At 41.8% G+C, this 25,863-nt stretch overlaps 1 protein-coding gene across 7 annotated transcripts in view; it reads left to right on the top strand.

Annotated features, from left to right (window-relative positions):
• Rin2 (Ras and Rab interactor 2) overlaps positions 1–25,863 on the top strand; it is a 227,062-nt gene that overhangs the window by 184,013 nt on the left and 17,186 nt on the right. For all 7 annotated transcript variants that reach the window (XM_071608695.1, XM_071608694.1, XM_027921930.3 and 4 more), the window contains 3 exons: positions 3,399–3,471; positions 8,793–8,884; positions 12,806–13,951. In XM_071608695.1, the coding sequence (XP_071464796.1) occupies positions 3,399–3,471; positions 8,793–8,884; positions 12,806–13,951 (1,311 nt within the window). The remainder of the gene's footprint in view (positions 1–3,398; positions 3,472–8,792; positions 8,885–12,805; positions 13,952–25,863) is intronic.

Below are 25,863 nucleotides of genomic sequence, written 5' to 3'. Positions count from 1 at the left end.
GCCTTAGGTCTCCTGAAAGGGGCCTGGGCTTTCAGACAGACAGACATGGGTCTGAGTCCTGACTTTGATGACAAGGCAGGTGACCTATCTTAGGAGCCTCGGTTTTCTCATCTGTACTAGGGGGAAATGATTGTTAACAAGCCTCTGTGTTTATAGTGTACTGTCTGCTGCTTGGCATATGTCTGGGGCTTAATAGAGGTTGGCTTCCTTGCCCTCGTCCCAGTTAAGTGGAGCATGGACTTGGTTTCAGGTTTGCTATGATGAAGCCGCAGAAAAGACTGCAGCAACAGAGACCTTTATAGGATCTAACACCAGAACATGTATTTGCACATCCTTATGAATCCTCGAGCAGACAGTCCCTCCAGGCAATCACCAATCACCAATCTTCTGTAAAATGCAGCTACTCAGAGGCAGAATCTATCCCTCTGAATAACTAACTGACTGAAGTTTTGAAGGGAGAGTGATGTTCAATAGTGTTAGTTTTCTTTCAGCTGTTTCGTGATTATTGTCTACTTTTTGGTCACTGGAAATGTGAAGTGTGGACAGGAGGCCAAGTTTTAAATAAAAAAGGGAACACGCAGTTCTGATGTACTGCCAGCCTCCAAGAAAGGATCTGAAGATGGATCTGTACACCAAAGGGGATGGAGGCTTTATCGCAATTCTTGAGTTAGCAAACTGAGGGGTGAAGCCCAGGAGTAGTGTTTAGAAGCAGTCTGAGACCAGAATTCTCACCTGCTTCTCTATTTCCACCTAACCATACTGCAGTTCCTGCATTTGAAGAAATTAGAGGTACTAAGGTCAAGCCAAGGGCAGAAATAAGATTATCCTTAGCCTGGAGTTCAGAGCCTCCCTGAGCCAGATTAACTATAACTGAATCCATGGAGGAGGTAAAACCTGCCAGTTTCTATCATCTGCTTCTGGTTCATTTGCAAATCCAGAACTCACAAGGTCAAAGGTGCCAGTAAAACACTTCTTCCTGAGCAGTAAGAACGAGGAAAATGATGTAAATGCATTAGGAGGTAATTGGAGGATATAATTCAAACACGTTGTTTTAAAGATAACAGATTTATATGATGCAAATTATTGGTTTTTATTAAGTGATAAAGTGATTCTGAATTGTTTTTTAAAACTTTGCTGGCCACACAACAAGAGATATCTCCTGCCCCCACCACTTATGTGTGGGACAAGGCTTTGAATGTAGAGTTATTCTGCCTCTGAGCTACATCCCCATCCCTTCGTATTTTTCGACAGGGTCTCACTAAGTCACTAAGGCTGGCGTGAAGTTGCAATCCTCCTACCTCAACCTCTCGAGTTGCCGGGATTATAGGCCTGCATCACCATGTCCAGCTAGCAACAGATCTTCCTAGTTATTAAATTCTGTCTAATATCCAATGTTCAGTGTGATGAATTGGCCTGAAAGCCACTTCCTTTATCTTCCAGAAGCACAGTCAATGTTTGTCAAAGCTTCCTTAGTGTTCATCAATGTCCCTATGGCCAGAGGATTTCCCTCCCTAGTATAGCAAAACCCCTATTACTTCCCTAGCTCTCTCCAAGTGACTTCAAGTGATTGAAAAAACTAGTTTGGACAAAGCATTAAAGTGGTCATAAGTAATACCCACAGGCCTGGCTCCCAACCTAATGGCACCTTCCCAGACAGGCCATCTTCTCTATTCATTGGGGTGCAAAAGAGTTTGCTGTAGAAATGCATAAATAATGCTGTGGTGTAATTCAGTGATAGTTACATTCATGAGGCCCAAGGTCCTATCCTCAGTACCCCAAAATAAATTATAGATAGATAGATAATTTTGTAATTATTTTTGGATTATATGATTTAATGAGCCATATATATTTTATGTGATTTCATAATACACACCACCTCATGTTGATATATAGTGCTTTCACATAAATTATTTCACTTTTTAAAAATTCAGTTCCCATTATTACCCTTTTAAAATACAAGGAAAATGTTATTATTGTTCAAAATACTATTATGAGAAAACTGAGGCTCTATCCAAAACACGTTTCCTGCTACTGAACTCAAGAGATTATGGTACACATGTGGGTTTGTTGTTTGTGTATATGTGTATGTCTGCCTGTGACAGTATATGTGTAGAGGTATGGATGCTTTGGGGGATACTTCAGAAATATCAAATAAGGCCAGGTACAGTGGTTGTACACCTATAATTCCAGCAGCTGGGGAGGCTGAGGTAGGAGGATCACAAGTTCAAAGCCAGTCTCAGCAAAAGTGAGGTGCTAAGCAACTCAGTGAGACCCTGTCTCTAAATAAAATACAAAATAGAGCTAAGGATGTGGATCAGTGGTCGAGTGCCCCTGAGTTCAATCCTTGGTACCCTCCCCATCCAAAAAAGAAAAAAAGAAATACCAAATAAACAAAATAAGCAGATGAATAATGGTTTAGAGCATTAAAAAAGGAAATACCCAGCATCTCAGGAGGCTAAGGCAGGAAGATCACTATTTCAAAGTCAGCCTCAGCAATCTAGTGAGGCCCTAACCAACTCAGCAAGACCCTGTCTCTAAATAAAATACAAAAAAAGACTGGGATATGGCTCAGTGGTTAAGTGCCCCTGTGTTCAATCCCTGGTATCAAAAAATAAAAAACAGTAAAGGAAATAAAGCATACCTGATTGAGTACATCTTTGTAACACTGAGGATTTTGGGGGATGCTTTTGGAGGGAGGACAGTATGAGTAGAATCTCTGCAGAGGTGGTGTGAGGGGCGGTTGATAACCACATAAGCATTTCAAGTCACACTACTCACTGTCAAACCATTTGGAAGAGGAAAAAAAATGGTGCAACTTCTTGCCAGAATGCATTTTCCATTCAGAAACTTGTACAATGGGACCAGGTGAGAGGACATGGCTTTAGAATCTTTCATACTGAACTTCCCCAAGAGTTCATTTCTGGGAGATGTGAAAGATCAGGTCCACATTCCTTTACCATGTGACTTCTGCCAAACAGTACCCTGGTTTGGCAGAAAGGAATGTAGCCCAGGAGGTCCATGTTTTCAGGGATCAAGGGTCAAGGGCAGGGTGAGTTGTGCCCCAGTGCTGTCAAGTGCAAACTGGTCCCTGCCCCATCCTACCTTGTGCTCTTGACTTTAAGGGGAAAGAAACAGTTGTGCAATTCAAGTCTGTCTAGTCTGTTTACCAAGCCTTGGAACATGTGCTTGGCGTGAATCAAGGGCTGAAGCTCTGGGCCACCCGACTGTTTACTGGCCTGAGCCTGCCTGTCACACATCCTCCTTGCAGCTGGTTCTGATAAGCCACACAGTAGTTTGAGAGGACCAAGATTGTCCTGCACATGCTGCATTAGAAGGCCTTTCCTTTCCCAAATGCACTCAGGGAAACTCAGCCTATTTCTGAAATCTCTCTTTTCCAGCCTTTTCCCTGGAAGGCTCAGGAATCAGTTTTGCGGATTTATTCCGGCTCATTGCTTTCTACTGCATCAGCAGGTAAGGTCTCTTCATTTCTTATGACTTTGAAGACCTGCTTGGTGTGTGCAAAGTTATTAACCGATTCAAGCTAGGAAGAGGGATCTGGGAGGCTGGTCACCTACTAGATGTCAGAGGAAGGACTGACTACTTAAATCAAATGTTCACCAAGTCCATGTACCAGGCTCATGATGGAAACAACTACCTGGCCCATCCAGGTGTCAGGCCACATTAATAGGGTTATTTCTTCAAGCTACTCCTGTTAGCATGACTTATCAAGCAGGAAATATACATGCACACATACACATGCATGCGTTCATGTGCACATGTACACACACAAGAGTACACACACATACACTCAATAAAAAGAACCCATATGCAAACCTTAACACTTAAAGGTCCTTAATAATGTTTTTTGGAAACTCTCCAGGGCATGGAGTTCATTCTACAACTGTGAGTTCTTTAAACCAGTCCATAAATATTGCACAATTGTTCCTCAGCCAGCTGGGTGCTCATGTCCTTTTCAACCAAAGTGACTGTTTTAATCTCCATGAAATTAAGCCCGAAATCAAAAGGGTTTGAGTTGTAGAAGCCTTTCTATTGTTGTTATTTTTAATATTATTTTCCTTCTCGCAGTAACAGCTTTTCAAGTCAAGTGAACTCTCAGAGATAAAGAAATGGAATTCTTGTTATGTGCGGAGATTGGCATTGCCTCCTCTTATGGGGCAGGGCTCAGTTTGGTTTCTGTGGCTGGCTTTTCTGTTTGCTCATTGCAGCTGATATAGTAGAGACAGGGCAATCCATTGCCACAGTTGGTCTCAAACATCACTCCTCACAGTTATCACACACTGAGGCCAAGGACTTCATTTAGGTTGGTTTTGTTGTTGTTGTTTGGGTTTTGTTTGGATTTAGGAATAAGGTTATTCCTCAAAGACTGAGTTAGATGTACATCCTGCCTGTTGACTAGACCCGCCAGAGGACAGGCACTAAACTCTCCAGGTTACTAGAGCTACATAATACATGGCCTGAGGAAGAGGAGGCATTTCCAGAGGGAGAATTCAGAGCTGCCTACTAGCAAAAAGAAAATAAGAGCCTTCCCCAGGACTGGACCACTGCCCTGTGTGTCCCATCCAAGGGGATGTCACCTGCCATTGTTGGACTACAATCCCATGGGCTGTATAAAGAAATTTGCTACCCAAAGAGAGAAGACTAGTGCTGAAGAACATCCCCCCAGCACTCCCCAGCCTCCTGCTTCCCTGGCCTTCCCCACCCCCATTCCTAGAGAACCACACCATTTCTGATCTAAATATAACCAGGTCAGAGGAGAATATTTCATTGTGAATATGTCAGCTAGAGGTGAAGATGGCTGACGTTTATCTTCAAAGTTTGTGTGTTGGTAATTGTTGTTCAGAAAGAGCCTTACACTCACAAAAACAATAGTTGGCAGCACCCCCAAAAAGATACCATCTCTCCCCTCTGCATTCATAACAGACTGGAGTACCTGCTGTCCAGGACTGTCTAATAATTAAAGGATACAAGGTGTATGAAAGCATTTTGTAAAATACAAAGCATACTTACAGAAAAATCCCATCATTAACATTTCAAAATTATTGGGGCCTAATAATTTTGAAATGTTAATTAATTTTTTTTATTTTAAAAATTCAAAGGAAAAATATGCAAAAGAGATTGATGTTTTTGTTTCTCTTTTGATGCTACTCATCTGTGTTCTTGATAATCAGTAGTTCATGTGGCCCAGTCTTACCAAATTTATTTTTAAAATATTTTAATTGATTATTAGTCCACAAATAATACTCAGAGAATATGACTGGATTATCACACATAATGTGTCCCATGTGCACTGGACAAGAGATTCCATGGATCAGTAAGTTCAGGATTTGCCATATTGGGAAGGCCCGATGGAAAATATGATTGAAATACAAATGATGTCTACGATTGACCACCAATGCCTGGTAGCTTGCTGTCACTTTGGCATAATTAGGGTGGTAATAGAAAATTGAACTTCAAACTTTCATGTGCACTAGAATCACTTAGGACTTTGTTAAAATGCAGAATGTAATTCAGGGGGCCTGAAGTGGTGCCTGAGATCCTGCTAACCAAACAACTCCTGAGTGATGAGTATGCTGGTCCTCACGCTGCACTTTATCAAGGGGATAAAGGAAATATCTACCTGTGTTGGCCCATGCATACATCATCTCTAATCTTCACGACAACCCTCTAAATCAGGATTTTGAGACACTGAGGCTTAGAGTGAGGCATTTATTTGCCTATAATCATCGGATCAAAAATAGCAGCTATGGGATTTGAACCTCTATTTTCCCATTAAACTCTGCCAGATGCACAGACCTTGGGGTCCAACACTAATCCTCACTTCACCTCTATGAACTCTATGGGAGTGTGCCAAGGATCTCACCTATCTGTGCTGTTGTATGATCCTGAACCCATAGAATTCCTTCATGGTGTTGTTTGGGCCCACAGGAACAGAAGTGCTTGGAATAATGCAGTAGTAGTTACTTAATAATGTTAATCTCTTCCCCTTTAGGAAATGCAACATGTAGAACAATCATAAAATAATAAATTTAGACTGTGTGTGTCTTGAAACTCTTGAGTGAAACATTTATATTTCAGATGATGACTTTTTACGCAAGATTTAGGATACTAGTAATGGTGCACGCCCATAATCTCTGAAGCAGGAGGATAAACAAGTTCAAGGCCAGTCTGAGCAGTTTAGTGAGATCCTGTCTCAACAAAAATAACTAAAAATGTCTGGGGATGCAGCTCAGTAGTAGAGCGCTTGCTGAGCATATGTAAGGCCCTGAGTTCAATCCTCAGTACCACAAAAAGGAAAAAGGATTGGGGTCCCTCTTTTTAATAAGGCATAGGCGAGAAGGAAGCACGCACGCGTGTGAGTGTATGTGAGTATGTGTGTGTGTGTGTGTGTTTGTGTGTGTGTGTGTGTGTGTGTGTCTAGATATTGGGATGCTCCTTGGCTGGCACAATGAGAGAGGACTCATGTACAACATCTAATTTTCTAGCACATGAAAGCCTACAACCATCCATTAACAAATGTCAGGTGTAGCTTCCTGTCATATGTCATTAAGAAAAATCTAAACCAGTCAAGTGATGTTTTAAACTGCAGGTATTGCATTGAGTCACATAAACACTTGAAATAAATAAGCTGGTTTTGGTGTATGTGCCTTACCCTCAAAATTATCTGAAAAAAGTCAATTTTCATTAAGTCAGTTCAGCCATATGAACACATATTTGCAGAATATTTTGATATTACAAAGTTCTGGTTCCCACTCATCTTCATCTTGGATTATAATCAGGGTCACCACCCTGTCAAGTCAGGCAGTAGCTATTAGAGATGCTGCTGTCCCTTGCAGCTCCACCTCCTTCATCTCAAACAGATACAAATGGACAAGCATAAAAGGGGGGTGCTCATAACATTTAGAGGACAGATGAAGCAGGAAGTGATCTGAGTTGGATACCCTAGGAAAGAGGTCCCTCTTGATTTTATGTGAACAGCATGGTAGAGATTTAGTGACACGATGAAGTGTCGAAACATCCCCGTTTGTTCTTTCCACTGACTTTACAACTTTGTTATTCAATGTCAACAGCTTTGAAGAATCCAAAATTATATCTAGTCATCCAGATTTAATCTGGTTCATTCTAGAATGTTGCCTAATCTTACTATAAACAACAGGTCATTTGGTATAGTTATCCTCTACAATAGAAATTTTTAAGACTTTTTGTGATGACCAAATTCAGGCAGAAGCTCCAAGTTCTGTCCTTCACTAATTGCACCCCAGTCACAGTGTCCTGTCTGGTTGTATTTTTTATATCGGATCCTCTCCTACCCTAGGGCCTTTGCACCTGCTGCTGCCTCTGCTTGGAATATTCTTCTACTCAAGGTTTACTCTCTAGCTACATAGAGATCTTCAGTCAAACATCTTCTCATGAAGCAGTGTCTAGCCATCTCTTAACCTCAAAAATTCTTTATTCCTCATTCATATGTAATGTTTATCTACAGCATATGCCTCTTCCATTATGTTCTCATAAATTTTGTATTTGTTCATTGTCTTTTGATATCACTGGAATGAAGCCCTATGCTGGCAGGGACTTATATGTTTTTTCCCAGCTCTGGAACGATATTTGACATACCCTAGATGATCACAAACATTTGTTGAATGAATTGAATAACTATTTTTTTATAAGGACCATTACCACTACCAAAAAATTAGCACCTTTTCAAGTAAGTCACCACTCTCATTGACTATTCATTTCATTCATTTATTCATAAAACATTTTCTCTCTGTCTGTTTCAAGCAAGGTGATGTGCTGAGCCCCATGGGAAATTCACCCATGAACAGAGCATGGTCCTAAGTCTTGCATGTGAAAATGAGCAAATGCCTTTATCTTTTCTGAGAAAGTAATTCATGATCCATGAATTTACTCCTGGTGACTTTATGCCCTGTCTGAGGCAAGATACTGCTGTGAGCTTAGTTCCATCCGTTTGGGACTGTTGCTCTGTGGTGCCTGTGCTTGCCTATCTTTACATGGCACCACATTGCTTGGGCAGTTGCTGACATGAGGTGCCTTAGACTTGCCTTCAGTGCATGGTCCAGGGGGTCAATAGCATTCCTCACCAGGAAAGTTGGCAGAAATGCAGATTCTTCAGTTCTACCCAGACCTCTTAAACCAGAGGATGCAATATGACAAGACCCCAGAGATTCATGTGCACACTAAAATTAGAGAAGATCTGTCTTAAAATAGAGGAGAAAGTTTTGTCTCCAGCATACAAAGGACAGTGTGTGGGCTTTACTGGAAAATGACACAAGTAAAACCGGTAGATATTTGCTGAGTTCCAGAAGGGAATGTGTAATTACACTGCCATGTGTAAATTAATGGTCTAATAAATCCTGTCAGGGAGTTGGAACCTGATGTTCAGATAGGCATCTAGCAAATTAATACAGACTATCTAATAGGTATGATGAACCTACCAACACAGTCAGCAATTCTGATGTTAACTCTACATGCCTTTAAGCTACCCAACAGGGAAATTTGATCCTCACTGTGGATGTTGAAACTATGTGGGCTTGTTTCTTGGTCTGTCCTGAATGTGATAATATAGACAAGGATTGTACATGTTGAGTCCTATCACCAGTTAAAAAAAAAAAAAAAAGTTCTGGTTGGATACAATGTAGTGTCTATTTAGGACATTTTAAACATTGGAGCCAAGACATGTCTAGGATTAAAATGAATGCAAAAGATAGAAACCAGATATGTAATGACAAACATTCTCTCCTTTTCTAAAAAATCAGGGATGTTCTGCCATTCACCTTGAAGTTGCCTTATGCCATTTCAACAGCCAAGACCGAGGCTCAACTTGAAGAACTAGCCCAGCTGGGACTAAGTAAGTGTGCATCCCTGGTACAGGTCTATCTTAAAATGAGTCAATGGAACAGAGTCAGTGTGGAGCTGGTTAAGTCTGTGTTGTTATGTCACTCCTGTGGTCAAGAAGAATCCCCATCTCCATGGCAAAACCCAGCCCTCAGGTCCATATAGACTCTGAATTCTTTTGGGTTTCTCTTTGGGATTTTTTTTCCATGTCATATGTTCAGAGGGACCTGAGTTTGTCTATGTAACCCCCAAATTTCCCCTTTGGTCTCTGTCAATGGTTTAAACTACCCAGATGTCAGAATCCTAATGCACATAACAACTGTGATCCACTAGGGTCTTCCCTTTCTGTGGCATCTCTCTGGAGAAAGGCTATTGTTGACAGAAAGAGAAATCCAGGACCAGGATGGTACATCTCATATGCCTGGTTTCATTTTGAGGGCCACATGGGCATGGACAATACTTCTGTGCTTTGAGGAATTTGACATGAAGCCATCCCAACTAACATCTGTCTCACTTCCCCCCTTATTGTTCAATTCCTGTCCTACTGTTCTGTGTTACCTCCCTTCCCTGCCAAGGATCCTTGTCTGACAGCTGGGTACTTGCTTCCCACTTCTGTGTCTCTGCCAGTATCCCCAAAAAAACTCCAGTTCAATTGGACAATGAATTGAGACATACAGCTCACCCAGTTTCTCTGTCTTATTGCTTTGGGGAATTACTGAGTTTCACTTTTTCACCAAATTTTCCTCTTAGATGGAGAGGGGAAATTCTCTTAAGATTTTAGGACCTCCATCTTTGGATAGATTAGTAATCAGGCCACAATATTTGAATGGAAGTTTGGGATTTTGAAGCCCCAATACCAGAATTCCTAGAACAAATAAACTAGGAAATTTGACCCAGAAAATAAAAATATCTGTTCCTCCTTTGGCATATTTTAGTCTAAAGAACTTATTTTGAAGTGGGTATCATTCCTGAGGGAGCTTCCCTAATTCATAGAGAAGCCTGACAGTAGCTCCAAACTCCCTTCTGGAACTCAGTTTGCTTCAAAAGGATTACCATATGTTTCTGAGTCCTTTCTGGGTAATAAGACTGGGAAAAAGAATGGAGGTGGGGGCAGAACCATTTTTTAAGATCCTACTTAAAAGCTGTGCCTTCTCTTGCAAATAAGTTATGCATACCTTTGGAGGGAAATTGAAATTAATAACATCAACTAGCTTATAGGCCTTTTTAAATTTTTATTTGTTTATCCTCGGTGTTGGGGATTAAACTGAGAGCCTTGTGCATGCTAGGCAAGTACTGTACCACTGAGCTATACCCCAAGTCCTAATTGTAGGCCTCTTGAAAGTATGCACTGGGTCTCATTTTTCTCTGGTGACCACCATCCCCATAGCTCTCTCTGGTATGGTCAGCAAGCAGTATATGCTTAGTTGCTGGACTGAAGTGTCGAGAGCAATGTCTGAGGTGTGGTACAAAGATAAAAACAAATAAGCCTCTTCCAGTGGCTGGTAACCAGATACGAATGAGATCTAATGAATGTATATTCAACTTATGATTCTTACTGTGGCCCTGATCCATTTGGGGTGAAAATAGCACATTTTAAAATTCTGCATCTCAGTGGGGCATGATGGTGCATGCCTGTAATCCCAATGGCTCCAGAGGCTGAAGCAGGAGTATTGCGAGTTCAAAGCTAGCCTCAGCAAAAGCACGGTGCTAAACAACTTAGTGAGGCTCTATCGCTAAATAAAATACAAAATAGGGCTGGGGATGTAGCTCAGTGGTCAAGTGCCCCTGAGTTCAATCCCCAGTACACACACACACACACACACACACACACACACATACATTCTGCATCTCACTTATTCATTCATCCAACAAATATTTCTCAAGGGTTTGCTATGTGGTAGATACCATGTCCCACACCAAGTTTTGACGATTAATAAAATCTCTCCTCCCCTTATTAATGCAGTTGATAGTCTACATGGGAGATATACATATATGTGAACCACATGTTCTAAGCTATATAAGGTCTTACATAGTCTTACAACTGTGACAGAGGAATCTAAACAGTATCCAAAGAACCTGGGAGTTGGAGTTAGTTCCTCCAAAACTTGCTTTGTTGGCCAACAGAAACATCAGGCAAGTTCACATATACTTTACAATTTCTAATAGCCACATTAAAAAAACATCTTAATGTTAACAATTTTTTTATTTACTATATCCAAAATATTATAATTTCAACATGTAACCACTATTTTAAAAAAAAAAAGTATTCATGAGCTAGGCACAGTGGCCCACATCTATAATCCCAGCAATTTGGGAGGCTGAAGCAGAAGGATTGCAAGGTCAAGGCCAGCCTCATCAATTTTGCAAAGCCCTAAGCAATGTAGTAAGACTCTGTCTTTAAAAAAAAAAAAAAAAAAATAGACTAACAAGAGGTGGGGATGTAGCTCAATGGTAAAGCACCCTTGAGTTCAATCCCAAGTACAAAAAAAGAAAACAAAAAGATTTTTCCATTCTATTTTTTTTCATACAAGGTGTCTGAAATCCAGTGTTTATTGTACACTCATAGCACATCTCAATTCAGAAATACGTAATCTGTGTTTAGATTTCATTAAATTTACAGTTGAAAAAGTAGATCCATGAACCTAAGTTCCTAACATGCTTAAACATTTTCCTGAATTGAGCATGTTATAAATTTTAAATTCATTTAACTGAATTGAGCATGTTTTAAATTTTACTTTGAATTTTATCTTAAGTTCCTTAGTTGCACCAACCATCTTTCAGGTGCTCAGGAGCCACCTGTGATTCTCGGCTTTTGTGCTGGATGGCACAGAAGGAGAGGAAGGGAAGGAAGAATGTAAGAAAGGCCCCACAAAATGGTTGACACAAATACTAACATCATGCATGTCACCACAGACAAGACAGGACCTGGGCTCCCAATGTAAACTTTTCTCCAACCCCTCCTACCCCACTGCTCGCAAGGCTAGCCATTCTGGGCCCATAAGAAAGAAATGCAGGTAAAGCAAACCCAGCAAGAGATAAAGAATATAACCTATTCCAAGTGGAAATTATAACAGATACATTTATCATCATCATCACCTCCCCCTAAATGCATGGAAAACTGGGTCCCTTCTGTAAGAGAAGACTCAAGTAGTATAAATACAATAAGCCACTGGCACTACTCCAAAGAGTGACAAATATGTATAGCCTTTGTAAGAAGGTGACAGGATTTGGGAAGGAAGAGTAACAAACCACAAAGATAATTGGATGTATGATGGAAACTGCACTTGGCATTTGCATAAATGTCTTTTTTTTTTTTCGCTGATGGGACCCATGAGCATAATTTTCCTCTTCTTGAGGCTTTAATGCTGAATGTGTAAAACCCCAAGCAGATTGTGTAACATCCCCCAGGCCCAGCTGCTGGTCCTACCCTTTAAAGCGGAACTTTGAGGCCTGATTCCTTGGCTGGCAGCTGCCTCTGTGGAGGGCATCCCAGGAGAAGTTGATTGGAAAGGGTGGTTATTGCTTCCTGAGCTGACTTGGTTTTTGCAAAGCAAGCTCTGAGCCCTGAGGTCCTTTTCTGAACTTATTCTGTAACAATTCCAGTTTTGTCTTCCTTTTGATTTACCTGTAAAAAGAGGTGGGCTGGAGTTGTCTGTTAGCCAAACCAACATTTCTCAAGGGCTTTGAATGTGAGAGGCCTGGAGCCTCCCTGCAAGCCCACAGCTGGGCCTGGCAGCCTTTCTGCCCTTTCCAGTAAGAGAATGCAGTAAAAGTAAAAAGAAGAAAAGCAAAAAACAACTCCAAGGTTAGCACCCCCCCCCTCTGAGGCACATGTTGTTACTGTGTGTGTGTGTGTGTGTGTGTGTGTTTTATTGCAGGAATGGCCCAAGTGTACTGTATTTACATTCTTGTGTTCACTGATAATGACTTTCAGATTTTTGGAGCTCCTCAGCTGACAACAAACCCCCAAACCCTCCACCTCCCCATAGGCCTTCCTTCTCCTCCTCCTCCTCCGACGGCATCTGTCCTGCCTCCCTGCGTCAGCTCTGCCTTATAAATGGAGTGCATTCTATAAAAACCAGGACGCCTTCAGAGCTGGAGTGTAGCCAGACCAACGGAGCCTTGTGTTTTATTAATCCTCTTTTCTTGAAAGTGCACAGCCAGGACCTCAGTGGAGGCCTGAAGCGACCGAGCACAAGGACTCCCAACTCGAATGGCACCGAGAGGCCTCGGTCCCCCCCACCCAGGCCCCCGCCACCCGCTATTAATAGTCCCCACACAAGCCCTTGGCTGTCCAGGACTGAAACCCAGACGAGCATGCCAGAAACAGTCAACCATAACAAACATGGGAACGTAGCTCTGCTTGGACCGAAACCAACTCCCATCCCTCCACCCCGGCTGAAGAAGCAGGCTTCTTTTCTGGAAGCAGAAAGCAGCGCAAAGACCTTGACCGCCAGTCGGCCGGGCCTGGACCGGGAGCTGGAGCTGGGCACAGCTGGCCCCGCAGGTGGAGCCCCGCCTGAGGACGCCCCCGGGGATTGCACAAGGGCCCAGCCTCCCAGCTCTGAATCACAGTCCCCGTGCCATGGAGGCAGACAGAGGCTGAGCGACATGAGCATTTCCACTTCCTCCTCCGACTCGCTGGAGTTTGACCGGAGCATGCCTCTGTATGGCTATGAGGCGGACACCAACAGCAGCCTGGAGGACTATGAAGGGGAAAGTGACCAGGAGACCATGGCACCCCCCATCAAATCCAAAAAGAAAAGGAACAGCTCTTTCGTGTTGCCCAAACTCGTCAAATCCCAGCTCCGAAAGATGAGCGGGGTGTTCAGCTCCTTCATGACCCCAGAGAAGCGGATGATCCGTAGGATTGCGGAGCTGTCCCGGGACAAATGCACCTATTTTGGATGCCTGGTGCAGGACTACGTGAGCTTCCTGCAGGAGAACAAGGAGTGCCACGTGTCCAGCACAGATATGCTGCAGACCATCCGGCAGTTCATGACCCAGGTCAAGAATTATCTGTCTCAGAGCTCGGAGCTTGATCCCCCTATTGAGTCACTGATCCCTGAAGACCAGATTGGTAAGTACCTACTTTTTACCTTGCAAATACAAAATCTACTATATGACCTTGCCAGATACTGCATCCTGTGTTAGCTATTTTGGATAAGATTTACTCTAAAGTTCCAAATGACACAAAACTCCACCTTGATTTGAAAAAAAAAAAAAAAAAATATATATATATATATATATATATATATATATATATATATATATATATATATATATAATCTTCTTAAGGTAGCTGCTACATACCAGACTTGAAAATGATTGGGAGAGTGACTGATAAGAACTGCAGAATGATTCTCTTTGGGGATGGAGTCTGTGCCACTTTGGAGAATCTCAGTTGCTGCCTGCTGTTGCTGTGTGTGTGCTACATCAATTGAGCAGGCTGGGCTAAAGTGTGCAGGATGGCACACACAGAAAGGTATTTTGGGCTGTTTTCTGAGAAGCAGTGGGTGTTCTGCTTTGTTTGAGAAGTAAACTTTTTATGAAGGTTGTAGCATATGTTCTGGGAGGGACAAGGTCATATATATACAGAGCCATGAACACACCTGTGATCAAGTGCCAGCTCAGTCAGTTTAACAGGACTAGCATCCAGGGACCTTGGGACCCTGTCCTGCCCCAAAGATAGCTTCCTTTCTGGCCTTGCATCCCACAGAGTTCTGTACCAGGTCCAGTATTGGAGCAAACAAGAAAAAAAAATTATTTGGTATACCTTTAAAAGAAGTAACATAGTTTGAGGTCACATGAAAGACATTTTTTTCCTCCACCAAATCAGGGAGAAATGCTTTCTTTATAACCTCCTTGGAGGATAGAACTGTTAATAATTACTTTGGCAAATAACTGGTTGCCAAGGCAAATTTGAATTTGGCAAGCAGACTTTTTTTTTTTCTTCCTCCACAGGGAGAGAATACTGAAGGGTTTTTTTGTTTTGTTTCAGGTTGACTCTAAAAGGTTAATTTCAGAGACTTCATTCACTGGGTGGCAGCAGCCAAAAGAGATTCCAGACATTTCCAGGCAGTTTAGAAAAGGTTAAGGCCGAATTTCTTTTTTCTGATTGGGTCTGTTTGTTGAAAATAGTAAACAGTGTGTGGCAGAGTGGCTTCCCCTCCCTCTCTGTCTCTTTCTCCCTCTTCTTTAAGTGAATTTGAGCTGCTCTTTGATTTGTTTACAAAGGAATCAAAGCCTTGTTTGTTTTCTTGAGGTTTGATCTGGGCGTGGTTAGAGCCCTGGGTGTTTCTTTTGAGTGGCTAAAAGGAATGTATCCTTTTGATGTACCTTAGAATTAAAAAAAACTTGCAGAGATGGCAGACAGACTATCCATCAAGCTGCCCCTTTCCTCTGCCTTCCCCCCAGGCCCCTCTTTTAAGGGAGACCAGCTCTGACTTAGTATTAACAGAGACCCCGACCTGTAGGAGAGACTTCCTGACCAGGGTTGGGGGACAGCCAGCAGGCACTGATGTCAGGCCTGAACTATGTGGCAGGCAGGGCCAACCAGCCCACAGAGAAGGGGCTCCTGAGGGAACAAGGGCCTTGGGACTCTGCTTCCCTGCTGATGTCTTAAGCATCAATCTGAGTCAGTCCTGGTACAACAGTCTTCTGCCAGCTTCTTTTGTAATTAAGTTCAGATATGGTATTTGCTCTTAGAGCTCAGGGCCTCATTTTCTCCAAAAAGCATGCCGAAAATTACACACATCCGTGCTGCAGAAGGAGGCAGCTTTTAATTTAAAAGCTAACATTCTAATGAGAAGGGAAGCCAAGATCCTTGGAGCCTTTAATATGAGCCAGGCAATGTTCAAGCTATTTCAGGGGGTCCTCACCTCACCCCTGTGAAAGAAGCATCTGCATCACTGTAAGAAGCAGAGCTGTGCCAGGGGGAGCCATTTGTCCCAAGGCAATACCAGCTAGTAGTTAGCAAGTTCTGTATTTGAACTTCTGTGGGAGCCTGAACTCTACCACCACCCCCCCACTTTAAAAAAAGAAAAAAAAACTAACCCTTCTGCTACTGTCATGTTTTTATTTATTTTTCACTACTGGGGATTGAGCCAGGAGCACTCTGCCACTGAGGTCCTTCCCTGTGCCTTTTTATGATTGTTTTTATTTTTATTTTATTTTGAGACAAGATCTTGCCTAGTTGCCCAGGCTGGCCTTGAACTAGCAATATTCCTGCCTCAGCTAGTAGTTCAGGTGTTGCCACTGTGCCAGGCTGTGCTTATGTTTTCCCATCAGAAGTTAAAGGAAATTGTAATAGTAGGCTGACCTTTTGTTGAGGCAGAGAGCTTCCTAAAGCTCTCTGTTGAGGTGTGGGTGTGATCTCTGGGAGCCTTGCATGTTTGTTTATTTGTTTCTTGGTTTCTTGGTTTTGTTGGTTTGAAATGGGTTCTTGCTATGTTGCCCAGGCTGGCCCCAAACTCCTGGACGCCAATGATTCTGCTGCTTCAGCCTCCTGAGAAGCTGGGAATACAGGCACACACCACCACAAGCAGCCTGATGTGGTGTTTTTTAACATTTGCATGAAAGCAGGCATTGGAAACATCATTCTCTTTTGAAAGTATAGTTAAATGTGGGGATTAGAGCAAAGGTCAACTTAAGAAATTCCTCGTGGGGAGGGAAGGATGTGACCCTAATTATTAGAAAACTACTTCCCTTAGATGACATGCAAATTACTAGATTAAGAACTCTGACCAGAATGTGGAGTTGGCTCAATCTGTGTTTTACATCTTCCTAAATGAAGGGCTCACTAGTTTACTATGCACTTGTTAATGCAGTGACACATTTGAGAATCACAGCTCAAGGTTGGTATATTTCTCTAGAGAGTGTTCAAAGGCCAAGACGTGTAGAGTTATGTGCAGAGGTGATGCCCTGAGTGTGCACTCACCCCAGGTCTCCTTGTATCTGTTGTACACTCATTCCTACCACATCTTACTTCCTGGGGGTAACACCAGATAATCTTCACTTTGAATGCCATCTCTAGAATCTCAAGCCTCAAATTTGTTCTGAACAGGTGTCTACTAATGTTCACAAGAATGCCAGCTGGGTTTCTCTGCTTTAAAAGGAATCTAGTCCTGTCATCCTTTCACATAACTTCTGGAGGACACAGCTCCATACTAGGAGACAAGAATTTTAAAATCTTGATTTACAGAGCATCCATCCTGAAGTCAAGGTTGTATGAGGAGGCATTTCAATGGTTTAACCCCTGTAGAGTTAGAGCAGTCATTCATAGGTGAAAAATGACGATTTGGATATGTGCTTATGGATCTCTCTAGTGTGGCGATCACAGTGATCTGTTTTCTTCAGAGGGTGGTTCTTTGGTTGCATAGAGAAAAGCCAGTGGGAGTTGGGAGGATGACAGATAGTTCTCTCACTTTCGTTTTTCCCATGTGCTGATGCCACTATCCTTTCCAGTACTTTCTAGGCAAGTATAAATGATAAACTAGATCAATCTCCAAATTGAAAAACTGCCACTACAAGTGGTACACTGTAAATGGTTGTGTGTTTTCATGGAAATTCTTCATTCTATGTATTTGTAGTACTTCCACCCCAAAGTTCTGCCATTTAGAGATTCTTGGATACATATTAGTTGCCTGACATTAGTCTGGTCATCCTGGTTGAAGAATTAAGTTAATGAGGGTAATACATGGGCTAGTTTCCATAGGAACAAGCACTCCCTGCTTACCAGGGGCACCCGTCAGTTTTCACTTTGGGGCAGCTATCACAAACTCATCCTTTTAGTATGGTGTATCAAAGAACAAGTCAGTGTTTTAACATAAAGTATACATAGCTCTCAGGCGCCACACAAAGCCCTGGGGAGAGTTCCTTCATTGGCAGAGTGAGTTATGCTCATTATTTGTGACCCACGCTATGAAATATATAGATAGGGGTGCCATTACTGGTTACCTCAACATTTGTTTCTCATTATCTGATTTTCACATCATGCCATTCTTGTTTTGGTGTTTTTCAAACACTGGGAGACACATTGGCTAAAAATTTCTGGTAAAGAATTCTCCTTTTGCAAAACTTGTAATATGGAAGCCTTGTTTTAATTTTAATGAAAGAATTTCTATTTCTGATGACATCAATCTTATGAAATCCCTCTGTTTTCAAGTTTTGCTTCAAGAAAAGCAAAATCTCTTCAACCCCCAAAATGTTAGTCATCACAAATTTTCTATTTCATTCAAACTATTCAACCAAAAGAAGGTTTACAACTCTGCAGATGAGAACCTCTGAACATGGGTCACCGACTCTCGGATACTCCACGAGGAATACTCTAGACTATCAACTGGAATAAAAAACAGCCAACTGTTCCCATTCCTAAAAGCTGATAGTGAAAAACAAGGTGATACTTTTTTTTTAATTGCTATAAATCAAAATATGTGTTTTCTCCAAAGATCATTTTAATTATTTGAAAAAGCATCCTGAAGCTCAATTTCATATGTCAAAGAGCACATCAATTTACATATTCAAGTGTTAGTTTTGTTTTTTAATAGAAAAAGGGTGCTGAATATGTGGTTACATACCAGAGAATAAAGTATGCATTAAAAAGGAGACTGAGAGCCAGACACAGAGGCACATGCCTATAGTAGTTTCAGCTACTTGAGAAGCTGAAGCAGGAGGATCACTTGAGCCCAGGAATTTGAGACCAGCCTGGGCAATGTAGTAGTTAGACCCTTCCTCCTCCCTCCAAAAAGTGGGTGGCAATTGATGTGATTCTCTCGTAGGCGCTAAAAAGTCACAACTACTATGGTTCAGATCCATTTGTTAAAAAAATGAATATTTAAGTCTGGCTTAAGTTCCAATATCTAATGTGATTTGTCTTAAAATTTTTTAAATTCACAATATGATTTAGGGCCCTGTGTTATTTGCCCTTTTTGTTTGTCTTGTTTTTTGTTTGTTTGTTTGTTTTGTACTGGAAATTGAATCCGGGGGCATTCTACCACTGAATAATATCACCAGCCCTTTTTGCTTTTTATCCTGAGGCAGGGGCTCACTAAGTTGCCCAGGCTGGCTTTAAATTGCAATCCTCCTGCCTAGAGAGATGGCCAAAAAGACTTACTTGTGCCAAACTGAGATTAAAACCTTGAATCTTCTGACTTTTGATCTAGTCCTTGATCCTTGGATAGCAAATGTTCTTGAACAGCTAAAAATGTGTAGAGACATTGGAGAAAGAGGCTTTTCGTAGAAGCCAATATAATTTGGAGAATTAGCTACATAGAAGACCATAACATAAAGTGCCTTCCCCTATAAGGTATAATTTCTTCGATAATTAATATAGGAAGGCATCACATTTAAGTCATTTAACTTATATCAACCAAAAGAAGGTTTACAACTCTGCAGATGAGAACCTCTGAACATGGGTCACCGACTCTAGGATACTCCACAAGGAAGCTGTCGGCTCAGTAATTCACGCAGCCCTTGCTCATGAGGTGGGACCTAGGGAATGGCATCACAAATCTAGTCATGTCTGTGTAGAGTGTTTTCTGACATATCCCAAGAATCTCCCTTCCTCCCAGCAGGAAACATATCAACTAAAAGAAAAATTTATACAGGATTCAAGGAATTAGACCCAAGAGATACCAAAGATGCTGCATTCATTGAATGCAGGAAGCATCAGAATCCTTAGGGCTTTGACACCTTTTTTCCCACCGCTTTACTCCTGCCAAAAGACGGTTCCAACTGGGTGTCTCTGTGAAGCACCACCTAGACAGAGCCCTCACTGGCCCATGGGTCTGACCTGTATTCTTGCCTTGCACGCCCAGTCTCTCAACAGGGCACACCTCCTACTTCCTCTCAGCATCGTGTCCACTTTGGAGGTTCTCAGTTACTGTCAAGACCCTGGGTGAGTCAGGGAACTGCCTCATCAGTAGGGTCAAAGAATAAATATAAATGCATACAGTTATCCTTCCACATCTATGTGGCATTAATTGGTTCCAGGACCGCCTTGGATACCAAAATCGACATATGCTTAAATCCCTTATATGAAATGAGGTAGCATTTGCATATAACCTACATATATCCTTCCATTTACTTTAAATGATCTCTACGTTGCTTATAATACCTAACATAATGTAACACTATTATATAAACAGTTGTTATACTTTATGTTTTTTGTTTGTATTATTTTTATTGTTGTATTGAGCGGTTGGTTGGTTGGTTGGTTGTTTTTTTTTTTTTTTCTCTTTCCAGATATTTTCAGCTCTCCGTTGTTTGAATCCATGGATATGGAACTCATGGATTTGAGGGGCAAACTGGACTGTGTTTTTAATAGAACCAAATGAAAGCACTTTTATGTATAGAACCCTCTTTAATCCTCCCATCGCCTCATTTATTACTTTCATTTTTATAGAAAACAAAAGTTCAGCGAAGTTAAGCCAAAATGAAAATGGGACTGGCACCATCCTTTTCTTGCAGTTCTCGTGGGCGGTTGGTTACTGTTGCCTTTCTTGTTTATTTTATAAAGGGAAGGGAGGATTACAGAGGTGACATTTCACCATATGAAAGAGCATCTGGTATCCACAGGATTTATCACTGATGTTGCTCACCTCCACCGTTGACCAAGGCCACGTTTGCCAGGTTTCTACCCTTTAATATTAAATGTACCCCATACCCTATTCTTTGGAAGCAAGTCATAAAGCATTGTCTGCACTGAATGGATGGGACAGAATTAAGCTCTTGCTCCTGGAGATTCTACTTAAATCATGTGGGTTTTTTTTTTTTTTTTTTGTGGGGGGCGGGGAGTTTGTTTTGCCACTGGATATTGAACCCAGGGGCACCTTACACCACACTGAGCCACATCCCCAGCCCTTTTTATTTTTAATTTTGAGACAAGGTCTCACTAAATTGTTTAGGGCCTCACTAATTTGCTGGTGTTGGTGTCCAAATTGTGAACCTCCTGCCTCAGCCTCCCTAGCCACTAGGATTACAGACATGTGCCACCACACCTGGCTGGGATTATTTGTAGAGAGATTCATCTCTTCTTCTCCCCTCCCTTGGTTTTAACTGGCCTTTTACTAGAAGGTATTGAAATCAGCCTGACAGATTCCTTACATAAAATACTATATGAATAGATCCTGTGCTTCCATGTAAAGGCCTTCATTGATTCCACCAAAATGAGCAAAAATATAAATGAATCATAACCCCTAATGTTTGTCATCTTTATTTTGACATCAGCTTTGCTGGGCTGGGGATCTGCCTTAAAATGATAAAGCACCCTTTCTTATTTATTATTTATGAGCTGAAGTGTGCATTGCTGACAATTTTATAGTAAATCCAGGTTACAGGCCATCCCTGCAGAGCTGCAGGGGACACTGGCTTCCCCACACCTGGGCAATGATGCTATTACTTGAGTTATACATCTGTATCTGCAGGAGCAAGGATAAGAAGCCTCTATCTATCTATTTATTTCATGCTTCCAGGGCTTTAACTTAGAGATATTTTACCACTGAACTATATATCTCCAGCCCTGTTTTAAATTTTATTTGGAGACAGGGTCTTGCTAAGTTGCCCAGGTTGGTCTGAAATTTGCAATCCTACCTCAGCCTCCCAAGTAACTGGGATTATTCAGTGTGTGCCACTGGGACTGAAAAGAAGCATCATTTTCAGTAGGTACCCAAAAGAAGGATTTTCTGGCCAAAATTCAACAAATAGTTTTAGGACATATGCTACATGCCCGGCTTACACTAAGGACTGTGGCTAGTTTGTTAGACCCCTAGATCTGGTTTTCAGAGTACTTCCTATTAAGGAGGGAACTCTGTTTGCTCTGTGTCTTGGTAGAAACCACAAAGTGTGCTGAGGACACAGGGAGTTGGGCGAAGCCCTGTGAAGGATGCAGGGAGGTAGGTCGGCTTCACTGAAATCCACATAAAGACAGGAGCTCAGTCCCAGAAGGAGAGGCATTCTAGGCAGGGAACAGCATATGAAAAGACTCAGAAGCACAGAGGGCCTGTAGTATTGTTTACCTCACCAAGAACATGCAGTCTTTATGGGGATGTGGAGGAAAGAAAAAATGGAGGACAAGGCAGAAGCAAACCTCCAGGAGCTGTCTGAGACCTTAAGGTGGTGGAGAACATTCTAGAAAGATTATCCCAGATAAGGTAAGAGTCAGAACACTTTAATAATCTCTCTATCCTAGGTGCCAACCAATCCAAACAGACACTAGTCATAAACACCTGTCGACCATTGTGGCCAGGTGCCAACCAGTAAAAACAGATGCTAGTCATAAACACCTGCAGACCAGTGTGGCCAGCCAGGGTGCCAGGGCCTGAAGTGGACAGACTAGAGCAGGTGCAGCAATGTAACTTGGGTTTTTCCCTATTGGTAGATCCAGAGCTTCACTAGTGATGAACTGAATCCACCTTCATCCCACACACAGCAAGAAGCTGGGTGTTTTTCCAGCCCCCACCATGCACCCTGTTTTCTCATATGAAATAGGAATGGGTCTCTCTCCCTGTGCTCAAACCCCACTGCTCTGAAGGATGCACAACTGCCCAGCTAATCTGAGGTTCCCAGGATGTTAGGGATAGAATAAGGCTGGGATTTAAAAACAAACAAACAACATCAAAGAAAGAAAAAAAAATACTAGGGGGATCAAGGCAAAAAAAAAGTCAGCAGACCAACCTCAGATCCTCATTCTCTGCACCTATGAACGGGAGGAACTGAGAAGAATAACGAAGATATGAGTGCTTGAGAGAGAAAGAGAGAGATGATCAGGAAACCAGAGGGCTTTTGATTAAATTATCAAAGTACTTTCTATTTCAAATCTAACCAAACCACAGATAATACTTGGGAAGGGGTAGAGGGAACAACCTGAATTGTTAAACCTGTTGTCTCTTTTCAAAGGCATCCACCCTTTGTTCCCAAAAGGTATCCAGTGACTTTAGCCTGCAGTGTCAGTAGGTACCATCCATGCCAGGTGCTCATGGAGTGGGACCTTACCCAGTTCCTCCCAGAATCTCACTGGGAAGTAGTGAGCCACCCCATTTTACAGATGAGGGAGCTGAGGTTGAGGAAGATCATGTTTTTTCAAGGTCACAAATCAGAAAACTGGCCATTGGATTTTGCATCTAACCTGAGTTCTTATGTAGTACCCAGTGGTCCTCAGTTTGAGGAGTTTGTAAAAGAGGACTAGCAATGTGCTGTCCTGGCTGGCTGGGTTGCATTTGCTGCTTCTCAGGATGGCACCTTCCATTTCCCTCAGCTTCCAGCTCTACTGAGATGGGATGGAGAAATTTCTCCACTGAAAAGCAGGAATCTGTGGTAGGTCAGTGGAAGAATTCAGGCTGCCCTGCTGGGTTTGGAGTCCCTGCTCTCATGAGCTGTGTGCACTTGGTCATGTTTCTTCGTATCTCCATGCCTCAATTCTTCACATGTAACAAGATGCTGTGGACACTGCTGTGCTCTGCCCACTGACACTGGCTTGCCAATCTGATGTCCAATGGCTGCACCTGTGACATTTTGCTTGAGGCTTCTAATGCGACCAGAGCCCTTGCAAGGCAATGGGAAGACTGGCACTCCAACCCCTAGGAGCAGACTGTCCTCTAGATGGACAGCTCCAAAGCATGTTCAACACTGTGTCTTGGAGTCCCCAGCAGGACTGAGTTCCAGCCACCCAAGGTGATAGAGAAGTGCACCATATTGGCTGTTCTCCTTCCCCTCTGGTACTTCCTGGGATCAGCTCCAAAAAAAAACCTCTTACATGAAAACCCTTGCCTTGTAATCAGTTTCTGAGAGAACCCAAACCAAGACAAGTAGGGAATGTATGTGTACCCATCTTAGTCAAAGGACTATTTGAATACTTGTGACGTGTTTAATAGTGCTTGGATCATACTAAGCACTCACTCAACTTTAGTTTTGATCCTCACTCCCATAAAACAGCCAAAAGGAAACATTTTAGCTCATAAAAGAAGCATCGACTCATTTTGCCCTCCTTGCACAGAGGGAAGACAATTATGCCATCCCTTGACTTGCTTGGAGTAAGAACAACCGGGTTTGCACCTCATCTCTGTCATCCTTGGAAAGTCACATGTCCCATCTGCAAAATAAGAATGACAATTCTTCTACTTTGTAGGGCTAAAATGAAGATTAGCAAGGTAACATGCATATTCTTAGACTAGGAACTACACAAATGAATGCCCAATGAATAATAGCAATTATAAATATTTAAATTTGACTTTTCTATACAGAAAGGCAGCAACTAAGGCTCTCATCTTGTTATCATATATTCACTTCTATTTCTACTTTAATCTTCTTAAAATAAGAAACAACAAATTATACTATTGTGAATATTTATAATGGACCAATAAAAATATGAGAAAAAATTTTTAAATAAAAAAAAGTTATTAGAATGCTAGAACTAGAATAAATCAAAAGACCATATGATTGGAGCTCATTTTTTTTCATCGTCAGATAACTTTAAATTATAACCTGTGTGGGTTTTTGTTTTGTTTTGTTTTGTGGTGCTGGGGATTGAACCCAGGGCTTCACACATGCTAGGCAAGTGCTCTAACACAAGCTACATCTCTAGCCCAAAACCTGTGCATTCTTAATACAGGTTGAGCATCCCTAATATGAAAATCTAAAATCTAAAATGCTTTGAAATTTGATGCTTTGTGTTATAAGCCCAAAATGTTTTTGAATTTGGATTTTCAGATTAAGGATGCTCAACTGGTAAAGCCTATTCAGATATTCCAAAATCTGTAAAACTCCAAAATCTGAAACACTTCCAATCCCATGCATTTCAGATAAGGGATATTATGTTATAGTATGTATTATATTGTTTAGACTCTGGATGCTGTTAGACACCCCTGGAGAATATTAATTTTTATTACTTATTGTTTTTACATTCAATCTAGTTAGGTTCAGACTGACGATCTGTCTCGGGCAGATGCCATGAGCCATGATTCTGATGGCAATCCAGACTGTTAAGGGTGAGAGGTGAAGAGACTTGGTCTAGGTCACTGAGTAAGAAGGGGCTGGGCTGGCCTGGCTGCTGGGCCTTGTGGCTCCCAGTGCTCTTTCTAAGACAATCTGAACTTCACCTTTGCCCCTCAGATTTTCACTTCCCCCTGGCAGCAGTGGGTGCCCAGACAAAACCAATACATTATTGGGGCTTGTGATGCTTCCTTGTCTGATCTCTGACCCCTGGAATCTATGCTATAGGTCAGAGGGAAGGAAAAAAGACAGTCTTCTGTCTCCTCTTTTGAACAGTGGAGTGAATCAATTCTTGTCTATCCGTTGCTATAGAAAGTAACATTTAAGACACGGAGAACCTCAGCAGCTGCCATGGTCTTTACTTACAGATCATCCTTGAGACCAATCGATAGGAATTTATATAAATGTGCTCAGATAATGTGTTTCCAGTTTTGGTCACTTAGAAAACTTGTCTCTAGGTTTGTTCCAACTAACTTGGGGCTTTTAAAATTCAAAATGTTATGGTTCAAACAATTCTCTAGTATTTTCTTGTCATTAGAAAATTAGAAGACATTGGCTAGCTTCAAGAAAACATGTCATCTATTTTGTTTTCCCTTAAAAGTTTTGGGGTTGTTTCCAAGTGTTTGTTATGTGTCTCTGATTGTGGTTGAGTACAACTGAGGTAACTTCAAGAACTTTGGAAGTGTATGTCTTGCGGTGGAATCCTGGCTCCTGCCTCTTTTAGCTGCCTGATATCCATCTCTTAGGGTTTTAGTTTCCTCATCTGTAACCTGAGGATATAAGAGTTCTTCCTGCATGGGTTTATTTGAGGATGTGCAGAGCCAGTGTATATAAAGTGCCTAAAATAGTGTCATTGTTCCTAGTTTAAAAGATTTGTTTTAGTTTCTTGGAATTAAAGCAACCAGAGATAATGGAAAACAACAGAGAGTAGTAATTTACAAGAAACGTGCTAGGGTATTCTTTCCATTTTTGTTTGAGTTAGTTCTCATTCTGAAAGATCTTCTG

The sequence above is a fragment of the Marmota flaviventris genome, chromosome 2, assembly GCF_047511675.1.
Source record: "Marmota flaviventris isolate mMarFla1 chromosome 2, mMarFla1.hap1, whole genome shotgun sequence".
Taxonomy (NCBI): domain Eukaryota; kingdom Metazoa; phylum Chordata; class Mammalia; order Rodentia; family Sciuridae; genus Marmota; species Marmota flaviventris.
Note: the sequence above shows the minus strand (reverse complement) of the source record. Positions and strands in the feature narration are given on the sequence as shown.